The sequence below is a fragment of the Oncorhynchus keta genome, chromosome 10, assembly GCF_023373465.1.
Source record: "Oncorhynchus keta strain PuntledgeMale-10-30-2019 chromosome 10, Oket_V2, whole genome shotgun sequence".
Taxonomy (NCBI): Eukaryota; Metazoa; Chordata; class Actinopteri; order Salmoniformes; family Salmonidae; genus Oncorhynchus; species Oncorhynchus keta.
In genome coordinates, this window is record NC_068430.1 from 29,741,259 (window position 1) to 29,759,067 (window position 17,809).

The 17,809-nt window shown below is 42.1% G+C and overlaps 1 protein-coding gene across 2 annotated transcripts in view; it reads right to left on the reverse strand.

The window, feature by feature from the left end:
- Window positions 1–16,897, reverse strand: part of iffo2b (intermediate filament family orphan 2b) — a 41,045-nt gene extending 24,148 nt beyond the window's left edge. The window contains exon 1 of one of the 2 annotated variants that reach the window (XM_035777625.2): window positions 15,909–16,897. In XM_035777625.2, the coding sequence (XP_035633518.1) occupies window positions 15,909–16,411 (503 nt within the window). In that variant the 5' untranslated portion in view covers window positions 16,412–16,897. The remainder of the gene's footprint in view (window positions 1–15,908) is intronic. The other variant, XM_035777624.2, reaches the window with a different exon arrangement.
- Between the last annotated feature and the right edge of the window lie 912 nt (window positions 16,898–17,809).

A 17,809-nucleotide genomic window follows, 5' to 3' on the forward strand; every position in this document is an offset into this window, starting at 1 on the left:
CATTAATAAAAAATAAAAAAAGGTCAAATGTTACTTTCATTCCAGGAAAGGACATCAACATTTCCAGCACGTTGATGCAATGTGTTATTTATGAGGGGCTTGAGGGTGTGGTGACAGAAAATCATTTTATTTTTTTACTGAGGTCTGCAAAACCAACTCACCCTGCAGCCCACCCAACCAACCTCAGTTGAGTACAATTGAGCACACTCCTGCTCTGTACTGATGTTTCCACTATATAGATCTCACTTCCTGCATGGCCACCTTGGAGCCCAATATATTGGCTGTCCTCTCCTGGTTATTGACTCAAGAGACATAGAGGGCCATTAAACTGCATGAAAGCAAAAGCTGGGAAAAAGTCAAACATAATTCATGGTGGAAAATTAGCACGTCCTTTTGAAATTCTGTCATAATTTAATAAATGGTGCATTTCAATGGGATTTTCCATTTAACAAACGAGGGGGAATTTGGGGAGTATTGTAAATTGTAAATAAGAATTTGTTCTTAACTTACTTGCCTAGTTAAAATAAAGGTTAAATTAAAAAATGTAATTAAAAAAATATATATATATATATATTATGTCATCACTGAGACACACACCCATGGCATGCTCAGGCCTGGTTTGGGTGGAGCTGTGGGTGGATAGACTCATTAGAGAAGACCTTTGGCACAAATCCTCCTTAAACCAGGGTGTGTACAGTATAAACCACGGGAAAGCCATGTATCTGCATTCCATTATCCTTGTGTAAATACCAAGGCACATCCCTTTTATCATCCAAGTACACACACCTGTAGAAAGTGTAGAATAAATCAGAACTCCCATGAAAGCATGACAGCTGTATTTACAGGAAGTCAGCTTCCCCCCCATTATCATCCCGCTTTCAATTCCCCTCACTCTCATCATGATCCATCATGGTTGTTCATCCCCTGGCTTAAAGGTACAGTAGGTCAAAACCGACAGCATCCTAATTCAATATACAGTAGGTTACAAAGATCACTTAGTGATAATACGATGAAAGACTGACAATAAATTGAATGGTAGTTTAGAATGGTTCGTGGCACCGCAGTGCCTGCCCACAAAATTATAACTTACAGCAAACTATATCTGAATGATTACTAAAGAGCAAGGCACCAATAATAAACATAGATACTCATTGCATACAGTACATGTGTAGACTGTCTCTCTCTCTCTGTTTGAGAGAGCGCTACAGAAAGCATGTCTACATCACCATGATGACCAGCCCTTGCATGGTGAGCCACTTAAATAGACATAATGAAAACGCTGCCACTGAAGGTTCATGTGCCCTCCATCCCACTGCATTAAGTATATCTTAAGTGTTACTGTGTCTCTAAGACAGATATGTCTAGCCTGGGCTAATGTAACGGTATATGTAAGAGATAGCTCTAATATCCCTGTCTGAGCTCACTCACCCATAAAGACACAAAATACGCTGACCCATATCGATCCCTAAATCGCCAGCACACCATCACAAAAAGGCTATTCTACCCCAAGCCCAGGGTGTGTAAGTGATTGAGCCTGTCTCTTTGTGTACTAAGTCTTGTAGCTCCTTAGCTGTCAAGCAAGAGACTGTTTCTTCTGTGTTAATAAGATCTTGAAATACAGCAGAGATAGACTGTGTGTGTATACAGTGTCTGTTTCACTAACATGCACAGATAGATACCCAGGTCCTCTGTACATCCATTGTACAGCAGTAGAATGCCCCTCCTGATGTGGGTGTACCACTGAATGTCCTTATCCGCTAGACTAGTCCATAGCCTCCTGCTATAGCGGTTAACAGTGGCTAGAAAAGACAGGTGCATTCCTGCACTTTCATTCATGGCAGTGTGCCACCGCGCTCAGCTACATCGATGCCCATGAATAATCAGGAACATGGTGCACTCACTGAAAAAGCAGACACACAGAGGCAAATGAGGAAGAACGATTCCATCACGTGACTACCCACCCAGAGTTTCCCCCAGAATCAATATGGAGAGACACCACAGTTACTTGTCTCCTTCACACCAATGCATTCTTATCATTGACCTTACTGTTAGCCTGCAGCCTCATGAAATGAAGCAGCTTAACATCAACTGTACTGAGGATAACATAGCTTCTAATGACATACAGTTGATACCTGTGACAACATCCTGACCTTGATAAGTCTGATATAACTATGTTGACCTCCACAAGAGGAGAGAGAGAGAGACAGAGAGAGACAGCGAGAGAGAGAGACAGCGAGAGAGACAGCGAGAGAGAGAGACAGCGAGAGAGAGAGAGAGCGAGAGAGAGAGAGAGCGAGAGACAGCGAGAGAGAGAGACAGAGAGAGAGAGAGACAGACAGAGAGAGAGACAGACAGAGAGAGAGAGACAGACAGAGAGAGAGACAGACAGAGAGAGAGACAGACAGAGAGAGAGAGACAGAGAGAGAGAGAGACAGAGAGAGAGACAGAGAGAGAGACAGAGACAGAGAGAGAGACAGAGAGAGAGAGAGAGACAGAGAGAGAGAGAGAGACAGAGAGAGAGAGAGAGACAGAGAGAGAGAGAGAGAGAGAGAGAGAGAGAGAGAGAGACAGAGAGAGAGACAGAGAGAGAGACAGAGAGAGACAGAGAGAGACAGAGAGAGACAGAGAGAGAGAGAGAGAGACAGAGAGAGACAGAGACAGAGAGAGACAGAGAGAGACAGAGACAGAGAGAGACAGAGAGAGGAGACAGACAGAGCGAGAGAGAGAGAGACAGAGAGACAGAGAGACAGAGAATCACCAGGAGCTGTGTGCTCTCAGAAATGAGTTCCCTCTGCCTGTGTATCAGCAGGGGGTAGAAAGAGGGGCTATCAGCAGGGGCTGAGTGCCAGGATGCAGTGCATTCTGGGACAGATTGACTGCTGTGTACAGGGAAAGTTCTAGCTGAACAACAGATCTAGATTACATATTGCAGACCACAACAGTGGGAAAAGATGTGCATACATAAAGCAGAAATATGTTTATATTTGGGGAATCATCATGTATCATTAGAAACTGGATATAGACAAGAGAAATGGTTATACAGTTCCAACCTGCAACCTGAGGTCATTGTGCTCTGTAATTACCCATATTAGGTTGTTCACGTGGGCAGGTCTTTATCCTCCTGTTGGGGAGGCAGCTAAAGCCGACCCAACAAGCCCAATTAGTCCTTTCATCTTCTGAGCAGCAGCAGAGAGATCAAAGCACAGAGAAAGTGTCTCCTCAGGATTCTCATCTCATTGATCCACACTCGGCGATGCAGCTAAATTCAGCTGCCTTCAATTATTAATGCTGGAAGAAACTGTCCCGAGGAGCTATGCTGCATGCCTGCACTGCATGGGGTTTGGTTTGGAACAGGTCCTTTTCAAAGGGCATCCGGGAAGGCAGTGGATAGTCTCCAGTGGCATGGCCAAACAGTTAGGAAGAGCGGACCGAGGATCACTGGTTCAAATCCCAACTGAGGCATAGTTTACTGTTGATGTGTCTGAGGGCTACGCTGTGTCTGAACTGCTGAAGTAAGAAGTGTGTAACAGAGGTGATTCAGTGAACTATGGTCACATGATGAGTAACCTTGCCTGAGAATGGAAGACTTGTGTTAGCTCACAAAGCTTATGCCTACTGGAAGGATTAGCTCACAGGCCTAACACGACATTGAGTTGGTCAGATGTCACAGGTTTGAAACCTGGGTAGTCATAATTTCAGTTATTGCAAATAGAAATTGTGTAACATCCCACTGCTTTGAGACTGAATCAGTTTATTGCCCATTTACAACAATACTCCATCTTTTTATTCTCTCTTTCACATTTGGTTTGACTGACCACACACACACACCCCGTGTGAAGCCTGCACGCCATTCAACAAAAAACTCACAAACAATGTCGTATTGTGTCACCACCACACTAGAAGGACAATACATTACAGCAAAAAAATGCATACTTCCGCAGCAGACACACAATTGCGACACACACACACACACACACACACACACACACACACACACACACACACACACACACACACACACACACACACTATTGCCACAATAAACTGTCAATAAAAAGGGACAAGGAGGACATTGCTTTTCTCCTTCTCTCCCTCCATCTCTCTCGTGTGAGTGATTGGGATGGAGCTCAAATACCATTTTCATGATAGAAAGAACTACATCTCTAAGTCTTGTGTTTCTCTCATACTCAACCATCGCTTTGGTATTAAGTATGGATGACTTTCACCTTGGTTTACATGATCATTAAATCAGCCAACATGGTCAAATGATAGGGTCATATAAATTCTATGACTACAGTAATGGAGAGAAATAAACACATACTGTATGGGGGTGAAGGAAAGGTTACCAAGCCGTCTTCAGCCACACAGTTTATCCTGAATAAGTCCTTGAGAAAAACCACCACACACACACACAACTGTCCTGAAAACCGTCTGATCTTTATCACAGTGACATACACCACGACTCCTGCTGAATCTCAAGGAGAGACAATCTGAACTGGGGCACTAGCAATGACCCTGGTCGCCCATCTTTCTATTGTCATTTGTCAACACGAAAGACATGTAACCTTCTTGTCCACATATTCCAGCATGTGGATATCTCACTGACTTACTGAACCCATCACCCATCCATGACACGATGTTGTGTGTGTGTTCGTGCCTGCCTGGTTAGAGCGTTGGACTAGTAACCGAAAGGTTGCAAGATCGAATCCCCGAGCTGACAGGGTAAAAATCTGTCGTGCTGCCCCTGAACTAGGCAGTTAACCCACTGTTCCTAGGCCATCATTGTAAATAAGAATTTGTTCTTCACTGACTTGCCTAGTTAAATAAAGGTAAATAAAATAATAAAAATGTGTGTCTACATCCCCCAAAATAATTATTGCTTGTAAATCTGTCATGCTCAGACTGTTAAAAGTCTGTTATAAAATCAGATAACAGGTAACCCAAATCTGGCATTAAACTTTGCTACCAAGAAATAACAGAGACTGTTGCAAAACAATAAATATTGTGCAACTGAGCAATAAGAAATGTACTGTTCCCTGGGGGGAACCATATGTAAACATGTAAAAACAAATCCTGTCATGACATGTTTAGCATATTTAATTCATTACTTCTTACCATGTCTCTAGATACTGTATCAGAAACTTCCATCTAAAGTTCTCAAAATCTGGTTGACAAAAACAAATTCTGGTCCAAACAGCTCATGGTGTGTCCACACATATAAAGCTTTAAGAAATCAGCACACTGGGTTGAAGGTCAGTGGTAGCAGTTCAGCTGAACCTTGGGTATAGCAGGAAGCTTGTATACTGCATTTCTACACAATTTAAAAACTCTAAAATACTATTTGGAGAACAGCAAAAACAAACAAAAATGACCCCAGCCATTAATTATCATCGTAATATTATAGTGAACAAAACAATACACGCAATGCTCCTCATGGTCCTAAAGCCAGCCTTTAATAGGCTAAACAGCCGTTGCACAGAGCTTGTAAACTTGTAGTCCTACACCCGGAAATGAGTTACCTCTGGTTTGTTCTGCCATTCCTATGGGGGAAATTAATGGGGAAAGAATAAGGTTTTGGGATAAACACCAAACATAAGGTTTGAGGTTAACACAGGCCGAGGAGATCTTGTATGTTTTGTTCTATGAAATAATATCAGTCAGTTAACATGACCTTTATGAATTATGAAACCTTTGTGCTTTATGTGCTTTTTTCCCTTTTACATAAATGCTTCAAAATGCATATCTCATAGAACAAAACTTAAGATCTCCTAGGCCTGTGTTTACTACAGACCTTATTTTCTGCATTTATCCAAAAACCCTACAAAACCTCCATTCATTTTCCCATAGACTTTGTTCAATGAACCATGGCGGAGTTAGACACCATTACTATTGCTCCCTATTTTAAACAGGATTGCGCTCCATTTTTTTTTTTGCCTACTTAAAATGTTTGGTCTTGAGCTAGGGTAGAGTGAATGTTTGGTCTTGAGCTAGGGTAGAGTGAATGTTTGGTCTTGAGCTAGGGTAGAGTGAATGTTTGGTCTTGAGCTAGGGTAGAGTGAATGTTTGGTCTTGAGCTAGGGTAGAGTGAATGTTTGGTCTTGAGCTAGGGTAGAGTGAATGTTTGGTCTTGAGCTAGGGTAGAGTGAATGTTTGGTCTTGAGCTAGGGTAGAGTGAATGTTTGGTCTTGAGCTAGGGTAGAGTGAATGTTTGGTCTTGAGCTAGGGTAGAGTGAATGTGTGTGCGTTTTTTTTTCCCTCACAGTCCCCGTTGTTCCATGGGTTGTTTTTTAATATATTTTTTAAAAGGTTATTTTGCTGTTTGCTTGAGTAAATGAAGATGGCAGGGTTCTATGCGATCATAGCTCTGTATAAAACTATGTGTTGCCGTGAATTTGTTTTGGACTTGGGGACTGTGAAGAGACCCCTGGTGGCCTGTCTTGTGGGGTATGTATGGATGTCTGAGCTGAATGTTATTTGATTATGCAGACAATCTGGAATTTTTGTCACGGTAATAGTATAGTATATTAACTGCTTCTCTACAGTATAGTAACCCGGAAAGTCTGTCATGCATGTAGTCACTGACCCATGAAATTACCTCACCAATGTCTGGTTTTCTGCATGAGATTTTCCAGTTGAGAATTTTAGTCTTATTTACAAGTTATAACAGGCTTATAACAGTTAGTAAGTTGTAGGCCAGTCTTTTGGACAGACTATCCTACTCAGTTGAGTTGTTATCATGCCTGAATGTTCCGTTCATTCAATAAGGAACAGCAGGAAATGCAATCTTGCCTTTCAGAATGAATTGCTATTTTATTTGAGGGCTATTAGCTGAAGTGCATTTATGAATATCAATAGTGTCTGAAGCCTAGCAGTTAAAGGTATGACTCTACGAGTGGTTTTAACAGGGTTATATATCTGGCCCCTCAACTGACAGCTACTGACTCCCTGATTTAGCAATGGAAGCATTAGGCATGGCCTTTACCTTAACTGCAGAAATGTCTGAAGTACAAGGAGCTGGTATTTCCAAATAATAATGTGAGCAGGGCTTTGCTAGATTGTTCCATGCCTTGTCGGTCATTTGCAGCAGAGTTTCAAATGGGCTACTTTACTATTTAAATCACCATCCAAAGTAAGATTGCTAAACACAGTTCATGACTTCATCAGTTTGAGTCCGTATGGGGGCATGGAAGCGAGTCTGTCCCATAGCCAAACTCTTGGTTCAGTTAGGGTCTTACGGAATTCTTCCCTGGTTGAATCATGGGGCAACAGAGGTGGTTGACAGGGTCCCTGCAGTAGTCAGCCAAGCTGGCCAATAGTGACCTGGGCCAGGGATGCTGCAGGGAATCCTCTGGGACAGTGGTGACCAACCTTTTATGAGGCGAGATCTTACCACTCAGATAAAAAACATTTAAACAACTTAAATGTAAAACATTATAACCTAATAAAAACAGTTCTGTAGGAATGAGGTTTGTGCAGTAGGCAGGCCGAATGCATTATCACAGCATATTGGATATTATGGATAGCATATTATATTTCAAAACTCAGGCTTGGATAACAAAATAGATCAGTTCAGGGCCTGAAACTAATTTGTTGGTCCACCAGCCAATGTGGCAGGTAGATTTAAAAATCTACCAGCCACTCAGATATTTTACCAGCCAAAATATTTTTACGCCATAATTACACCAAAAACAAAAAATGGCTGACCATGCTTTGTAATGATTCTAAAACAATACATCTATTACTAGTAAGAAGTGATGTGATATACTCAGGGGCGCAACTTTCACTGGGGACGGGGACAGTGGTGACCCACCCTCTCCATTCTGAAATGGTATTTTTGTTCCCCCCAGTTTTATCATTGCACTGTGACACAAAACACGGCACCAGTGTGCTTTAGGACCATGCCGGCTGGATTTAGGACGGCACACACACCACAGAGCATGCAGACAGGCTGTGTGAAGGCAAAGCTGCTGAAAGGCTGGTGTATAGGACCGGCACAGGAGAGATGAACAGAGGCAGCTGATGTCTGTGTTGCACATTTTCTATGAGTTGTAAAGCAAGCAGAGCAGAAACTGGCTACTCTTTACCTGACTGATCTCAATGTCAAGTTAACTGCTGTTTGACAGCAAATAAATAAATAAATAAAATATATATATATATATATATATATACACACACACAGTGCCTTGCGAAAGTATTCGGCCCCCTTGAACTTTGCGACCTTTTGCCACATTTCAGGCTTCAAACATAAAGATATAAAACTGTATTTTTTTGTGAAGAATCAACAACAAGTGGGACACAATCATGAAGTGGAACGACATTTATTGGATATTTCAAACTTTTTTAACAAATCAAAAACTGAAAAATTGGGCGTGCAAAATTATTCAGCCCCTTTACTTTCAGTGCAGCAAACTCTCTCCAGAAGTTCAGTGAGGATCTCTGAATGATCCAATGTTGACCTAAATGACTAATGATGATAAATACAATACACCTGTGTGTAATCAAGTCTCCGTATAAATGCACCTGCACTGTGATAGTCTCAGAGGTCCGTTAAAAGCGCAGAGAGCATCATGAAGAACAAGGAACACACCAGGCAGGTCCGAGATACTGTTGTGAAGAAGTTTAAAGACGGATTTGGATACAAAAAGATTTCCCAAGCTTTAAACATAATATTATATGGAAGGAGTATCAGACCACTGCAAATCTACCAAGACCTGGCCGTCCCTCTAAACTTTCAGCTCATACAAGGAGAAGACTGATCAGAGATGCAGCCAAGAGGCCCATGATCCCATGACCCTCTGGTCAGATGAAACCAAAATTGAACTTTTTTGCAACAATGCAAAACGTTATGTTTGGCGTAAAAGCAACACAGCTCATCACCCTGAACACACCATCCCCACTGTCAAACATGGTGGTGGCAGCATCATGGTTTGGGCCTGCTTTTCTTCAGCAGGGACAGGGAAGATGGTTAAAATTGATGGGAAGATGGATGGAGCCAAATACAGGACCATTCTGGAAGAAAACCTGATGGAGTCTGCAAAAGACCTGAGACTGGGACGGAGATTTGTCTTCCAACAAGACAATTATCCAAAACATAAAGCAAGATCTACAATGGAATGGTTCAAAAATAAACATATCCAGGTGTTAGAATGGCCAAGTCAAAGTCCAGACCTGAATCCAATCGAGAATCTGTGGAAAGAACTGAAAACTGCTGTTCACAAATGCTCTCCATCCAACCTCACTGAGCTCGAGCTGTTTTGCAAGGAGGAATGGGAAAAAATTTCAGTCTCTCGATGTGCAAAACTGATAGAGACATACCCCAAGCGACTTACAGCTGTAATCGCAGCAAAAGGTGGCGCTACAAAGTATTAACTTAAGGGGGCTGAATAATTTTGCACGCCCAATTTTTCAGTTTTTGATTTGTTAAAAAAGTTTGAAATATCCAATAAATATCGCTCCACTTCATGATTGTGTCCCACTTGTTGTTGATTCTTCACAAAACAATACAGTTTTATATCTTTATGTTTGAAGCCTGAAATGTGGCAAAAGGTCGCAAAGTTCAAGGGGGCCGAATACTTTCGCAAGGCACTGTATATATATTCCCAGTGCTGAGCTAGTGTAACTGACCTGTTATGTTAGGTAATGTTTCATCCCCTCTCGACTGAAGTGAATGAACTACTACCAGCTAGTTAGCTAGCTAGTAGCTAGCACAGCCAGTTCAGTGTTAGCTAGCCATCTGTCAGGTAGCAGTATCTAACATCTGTTGTGTATATGGAAATGTTTTGTAGCCTTTGATTTGTCCCGTTTCAACAGAAGTAAATTTAATGATGTACCATTAGTTAGAGCTAGCCAAAAGTTGGCTAACGTTAACCATTTAGCTCACTAACTTTTGCTATTATTTTTGCCTCAATCACGCTATACCGGAATCAACCGATGAAACCAGCGGCCAAGCGATTTTAGACTGATATTCTGATGTTTTTTCAGCGCAATACAAGTTTTATTAGTCAGGAAAACAATGTAACATTATTGATCTGTCAGTTTCCCCATCTTATTTCCTACATTTCACACTGACACAGTATAAACAGCTTTACAGGCTTCACTGTCATGGTGCACAGTCAGTACACAACACTATGCTCATCATGTCTTAGCAGGATCAGATGGTGACATTCCATCTTGAGTCGATGGGTAGGCTAAAGTCTGGGATCTGGGAATAATTTTTACTTCAATTACTGAACCATTGATTTTATTCTTGGATACTATAATGCATAAATGTACACCAAGGTAATTCTTTGTTATGCCTCATTTGAGCAGGATCAGATGGTGACCTGGGTCTCATCAGGGTTAGGCAGCCAGAGAAGACCAGTGTATCGGTACAGATGTGAACATACACAGATACAACACTTTATTCTCTCAGTGCAGCAAACACTGGACAAGCAAGAAGCTTCAAAGATCAAAACTATTTTAAGGCAGTCTGACAACCTTCTAAAGTTGATTTCCAAACAGTATCAAGGGTTAATAGAGGCTTTTCCCAATGACACAAAAAATGCCAAACAAAATTGATGAATGGATTCAGATATGTTAGAATTCCCAGGCATGTTCATATAAGCAGACATAAATTACTGCAGTTTAAGACCATCCATAGAACTTACACTATATGCCAGTGAGAAAATATAATACACCCAGAAATCATATTATTCTGCTGGAGGTGTAAAACACAAATTTGCATATGTTATGGTCTTGTGAAGGCTGGCTGAATTATGGCAACAAGTATGTTCTTTTATCTCAGCATGTCTGCAGATTCTCCCTTCTCCCCGTAAAAAAAAAAAATGCTGATCCTGGAGACTAAAAAAGAGCTCTACAGTACTATTAGGCCTATGATATGAATTATATGGAGGACGTACGGTTTCTGTGTATTAATGTGTAGGAGTATGTGTTTTTATGAAACTTTTGCTTTCCAAACCTTTCCCATGAGAAATGTAAAAAAAATATTTGAAGGAAGTTGTGTTGGGGAGAGTGTTGAGTTATTGACTAGACTGGTGGGGGTCGGACATGCAGACTGCACGGGCTGGCTGAAATTTGATATTGAGGAGGTCTTAATAAAGTCAATCAAAAGTTAAGTCTTTGTATTTTATTTGTAAGAGTTGATCATTTGTTAGGTTATTGGTTAAAGTTGCAACACAATATAGATTATTGAATTATCATTGATCTAGTTCAGTCTTATTAATTAAGCATATTTAATAATAATCTCTTACCTAGCTTGATTAGCTTGATGACTGTGGGCATTTTTGCTTGTTTGTTTGCTTGTTTGTTCTAAATAGAGACAGCTAGAAGGGCCATGGGGCCATGCCTCCCCACCCCCCACTACTAACACCAGTTGCGCCCCCTGGGTATATTGCTCAATTGAATTTCATTTTTGTGAGACAAATATTCAGCAGCCCCATTAAGGGCAGGAGGTTACCGTGGCAACAAGGGCACTCGAGCCGCTGGAGACGTCAGTTAGCCTACAGTGTGACTGCCTGTGAGATATGATAATCTGACTAGCAGCCGATGTCTTGGCTGAAGCATACGCTCAAACATTTAAAAACAACCTTCCACCTGATGGCGAAACTCGAGGACCACCACATCTGCCTCAAGCACAAATTCATGTTTCTATGACCAGAGAAAGTGAAATATTCCTCGATATTAAAATAAACACAACGCGCTGCTAATAATACATTTGTCCATGCTCTAACCAACTGCCTCACGAGGAGCCTGCCTGTTACGTGAATGCAGTAAGCCAAGGTAAGGTGCTGGATAGCATTAATCTTATAAAAAACAATCAACGACTGTCGTTACTCCAATGTGTACTTAACCATAAACATCAATGACTTTCATAAAATCAATACACAAGTATAGATTTTTAAACCTGCATATTTAGCTAAAAGAAATCCAGGTTAGCAGGCAATATTAACCAAGTGAAATTGTGTCACTTCTCTTGCACGCAGAGTCATGGTATATGCAACAGTTTGGGCCGCCTGGCTCTTTGCAAACTAATTTGCCAGAATTTTACGTAATTATGACATAACATTGAAGGTTCTGCAATGTAACAGGAATATTTAGACTCATGGATGCCACCCGTTAGATAAAATACGGGACGGAATAAAGGTTTTGTTTTCGAGGTGAAAGTTTCCAGATTTGACCTAAGGCTCATATTTCTGTGTGTTTATTATAGTTAAGACTATGATTTGATATTTGATAGAGCAGTCTGACTGAGGGGTGGTAGACAGCAGCAGGCTCATAATAGTCAAAGGTATATGGTTTAGAGAGAAATAGTCGACACGTTATAATTCCTGTAATAACTTGCGGCTGAACTTGAAAGGGGTTCCTTTGTTATTTTACCGTTCATGTCTTCCATACAGAATGTCTTGATCTACTTCAAATAAGGTCTGTGTTTCGTGCTTAAACCACCTCGGCGTTTTGATACCCGTGTAAATCTCACTAGGATAAGGTAACGTTTGTCAAAATATTTTCATAAATCCACTCTACATTTTTTTTTATCTTCACTTATATTTAGCCAATATTGATCAGAGTTACCTTGTCCTATGGATATCTACAGTTATAAAAATTGGCAAGGTGGTGTAAGCCTACACGAAACACAGACCTTATTTTAAGTGAATCTAAAAATATCCTATGGAATAAATGAATGAAGGAACCACTTTTCAGATTTTGCTAGGTGTCATGGGAATTATGACTCGCACTTTAGTAGTCAATTCTTACCATGTCCATTATTAAAATAAAATTTCCTGCATTTAGAAATTACAGTTTTGTTTTCAACATTCATCACAGGTAACTTAAACTCTATTTTTATTCAAACAGTTGAGAGTATTTGTCTCCTAAGCAGACTCTTCAGTATCATTGTCACTTCAGAGCTGTGTGTGTGTTTTACAGATGGCAGAGAAAAGCAGAGCACCAGTGTGGGACTATTACATGGAATTGGCACCAGGGAAAGCAAGGTGTCTTATTTGTGATAAAGATGTAAGCATGGGGTCAGCAACGGCTAAATAAAAAAATACCACCAACCTGTGGAATCACCTTAAGAACACCCATCCAAAAGCCCATATGTATTATATTAAGTTAAAATAAAAGTGTTCATTGATATATATATATACACACACATTTCAAAAAAATGGCCGATTAATCGGTATCGGCTTTTTTTGCGCTCCAAAAATCGGTATCGGCATTGAAAAATCATAGTCGGTCGACCTCTAATTAAGACAGTGTAATCAGGTTTGAAATTGCAATGACAGTGTGAAATTCAAATGCAGTGCAAAGTTTAAGAAAATGCTACCAAAGTTCTACCAACACATTGACTGTAGTACTCGCTCTGGAAAAACATTGGACCACTGCTACTCAAGTTTTCAAAAAGCCTACAAGGCCCTGCCCCACCTTCCCTTTGGCAAATCTGACCACGACTAGCGTCATCCGGGTTAGGAAGGGCTTGGTCGGTAGGGATGTCCTTGTCTCATCGCGCACCAGCGACTCCTGTGGCGGGCCGGGTGCAGTGCGCGCTAACAAAGGTTGCCAGGTGCACGGTGTAGCCTCCGACACATTGGTGCGGCTGGCTTCCGGGTTGGATGCGCGCTGTGTTAAGAAGCAGTACGGCTGGCTGGGTTGTGTATCGGAGGACGCATGACTTTCAACCTTCGTCTCTCCCGAGCCCGTACGGGAGTTGTAGCGATGAGACAAGATAGTAGCTACTACAACAATTGGATACCACGAAATTGGGAAGAAAAAAGGGGTAACATCTTTTTTTAAGAAAAAAAAAGAATGCTGTTCATTGACTATAGCTCAGCATTCAACACCATAGTACCCTCCAAGCACCCTCCAAGCTCATCATTAAGCTTGGGGCCCTGGGTCTGATCCCCAACCTGTGCAACTGGGTCCTAGACTTCATGATGGGCCACCCCCAGGTGGTGAAGGTAAGAAACAACACCTCCACTTTGCTAATCCTCAACACAGGGGCCCCACAAGGGTACATGCTCAGTCCCCTCCTACACTCCCTGTTCACCCATGACTGTGTGGCCATGCACGCCTCCAACTCAATCATCAAGTTTGCAGACGACACAACAGTAGTAGGCCTGATTACCAACAATGACGAGACAGCCTACAGGGAGGAGGTGAGGGCCCTGGGAGAGTGGTGCCAGGAAAATATCCTCTCACTCAACATCAACAAAACAAAGAAGCTGATCGTGGACATCAGGAAACAGCAGAGGGAGCACACCCCTATCCACATCGACAGGACAGCAGTGGAGAAGGTGGACAGCTTCAAGGTCCTTGGTGTACACATCACTGACAATCTGAAATGGTCCACCCACACAGACAGTGTGGTGAAGAAGGCGCAACAGCGCCTCTTCAATCTCAGGAGGCTGAGGAAATTTGGCTTGGCTCCTAAAACCCTCACAAACTTTTACAAATGCACAATTGAGAGCATCCTGTCGGGCTATATCACCGCCTGGTACGGCAACTGCACTGCCCGCAACCGCAGGGCTCTCCAGAGGGTGGTGTGGTCTGGCCAAACTACCTTGCCCTCCAGGACGGTTAAAAAGATCATCAAGGACATCAACCACCAGAGCCACGGCCTGTTCACCCGCTATCATCCAGAAGGCGAGGTCAGTACAGGTGCATCAAAGCTGGGACCGAGAGACTGAAAAACAGCTGCTATCTCAAGGTCATCAGACTGTTAAATAGCCATCACTAGCCGGCTTCCACCAATTTACACAACCCTGCACCAGAGGCTGCTGCCCTATATACATCGACTTGGAATCACTGGCCACTTGAATAATGTTTACATTCTGCTTTACTCATCTCATATGTATATACTGTATTCTATTCTACTGTATTTTAGTCAATGCCACACCGACATTGCTCAATCTAATATTTATATATTTCTTAAATCCATTCTTTTACATGTGTGTGTATTGTCGTGAATTGTTATATACTACTGCACTGTTGGAGCTAGGAACACAAGCATTTCGCTACATCCGCAATAACATCTGCTAAATATGTGCATGCGACCAATAAAATTTGATTTTCCCCACCATTTTCCATCGGACATACCCTCTAGTTTCAGCATCCTCGCTACATGTATTACTGTACCAACGTGAGACACTGCAAACAACCTGTATTGTATAATATCTGGCAGCTTTTAGCTATATTCTTTCTTATTTCTATCATCCCACCATGATAACAACACCTTCGGGCCTAGAAGCCACATAACTGCTCATTGGTCAGTGAAGGTTTCAAACAATGGTTCATCTCTACTATTCCATAGGATTGAATGTAACCAGCCTATACTTGACACAGTGTCAAACAACAAAACACCCAGCAGGAACAGATGAATGACGGCTCTCGGGTACCTAACTTTGGTCCCAGGGAGGTACTGAGTGCAAGGTTTTGTTCCAGCCCAGCAGTAACAAACCTGATTCAGCCAATCATGGAGGATGATTAGTTCATTATTTCAAACGGGTGTGTTAGTACTGGGTTGGGGAAAACGCCTGCCGACCTAGTAGAGTGAAAATTAAACAATTATGTACAAAGTTAACAAATCTGCCTGGAGTGAAAACTAAACTTAAGTCTAGAGGGTATCGCGCAATCGCATGGTTTTGGCAAGCGTTACAATACCCTTGCTGCTTGGCTCGCAAAATATACAATGAATCAGAGTTGCAGTTTCTTTATATTAAACTACCAATGACGCATTTCATTCATTCCTATCTGGTGACAAATAATCAGGATATATTATTACCATCCAATTAGAATGAAATGCAGCAATAAAGTGTAGACTGATGCTGCTGCTCCAGTCAGGCCTAAAACTGCTGCAATGGGAAATGCGCACTGATGTCACTGTCTGAATGCAGTCGTTTGTTGGTACTTACCTTCTCCTGTATTCGTCTCTCTCTCGCTTGACTTTAGCCAAAACATTATACAGAGCTCTTATTTCTGGTGTGATGGTATCGATTTGGACCCCAACGCCGTCCGGGTGATTCCAGGACACACCGGGCCCCTGGAGAGTCTCATAGCGCTCGCCCTGTCTCCTCACGTGCGTGAAACTCCAAATGGTACCAGGTAGTCGGGATTCAGTAGAGTCGGTTTGGACAGCTACTTCACGTGTGTATACTTGGTATCGTTGTTGCTCCAAGGCTTGCTGCAGTTGGTTCTCTAATAATTTGTTTCTCCGCTCTAGTTCATGAACCTTAGCAAGAAAACAGCGAAACCGCAGGTTCAGAGTCTTCAGTACATGGATATTGGACCCCAAATCATTTCGCAGAGCACTGGTTACCGCGCCCGACCCAGAAGTGGACATACGGCTGACAGGAACTGTATCGATCATAGCAGCAGGCGAAGTATCAAAAAAAGAGTTCATCATACTGGTATACATAAAACTGATAACCGCTGGTTTTAATGCTTGGTTTGCTAAAATAATTTAACAACCAAGCCGATCCTATTTCTGCATATCCTCCAAAAGGCCAGTTCCCCACGGAGTTTCTTATGATGTGGCTCTTTGAAATGAGATTGACAGCGCAGTTGAAGGTGATGCAACCATCGCTTTCCTCAAACCTCCAGAAAACACATGTTCCTATTGGTGCGAAGAAAAACACAATGGTATCCACAAACAGATCTTATCCGCTCAACCAGCAACGCTCCATCCTCCTCTGCTATACGCAGGAATATGAGACACCGTGCCTTTGATTTGTCAGATGCTGAATGCTCCCAGTTACTCCCTTTCCCATTCTCTCTACACTACTCTCTCTCTCTTCGCTCCTATTCACGTATCTCTCCGAACTCTGCTACCGCGGTGTGATAACACTATGCTTCTAGTCTATAGCCCTGCCTCGTCGAGGCGCCGCTGGATCATGTTTCAAGCTGCTCAACTGGGCAACGTATGCATCGCCCCTCCCATTCTCTGTCACGCCCCCTCACGAGCAAAAACAAACTCACGCGCTTACAGTACAAAAATAAATAATAAAGCCCGAAGTGCAGAAAATTAGGGAAAATACAGTTCCCTAAAATGTAATGAATTAGACTAGGCTACCGTTTTTGTTCAAGGTAGCTTAGTCTAATTCTAGGGATAATTTGTCCTTCATTACATTTTGGGGAACTGTATTTTCCCTCATATTTCTGCATTTTGGGCTTCAGAGCTCCCAGTCAACCTCTGCACAAAACACAAATTGTTCAACCTTAAAATGAAGCAAAACAATATCACCTTAAAAAAACATGACAGCGTGATAGATGGCCATCAAATGATAAAATCCATAAAGTTTGGTGTATTTGAGAGCACTAGCTGTTCCGGATGACTGTGTGATCTGCTTTCCATAGACAATGTGAGTAAGACCTTTAATTAAACAGGTTAATATTCGCAGACCGTATACCAGGACTCTAATATTTGCAGACAGAGTACCAGGAAGTGTACTCAGAGCATGCACTGGCCAGCTGGCAAGTGTCTTCACTGACATTTTCAACCTATCCCTGACCTGGTCTGTAATATCAACTTTTTTCAAGCAGACCACCATAGTCCCCATGCCCAAGAATGACAAGGTAACCTGCCTAAATGACTATCGCCCCATAGCACTCACATCAATAGCAATGAAATGCTTTGAAAGGCTGGTCATGGCTCAGATCAACACAATCATCCCAGACACCCTAGATCCACTCCAATTTGCATACCACCGCAACAGATCCACAGATCTCTAATGCACTCCACACTGCCCTCACCCACCTGGACAATAAGAATACCTATGTAAGAATTCTGTTGATTGACTGTAGCTCAGCATTCAAC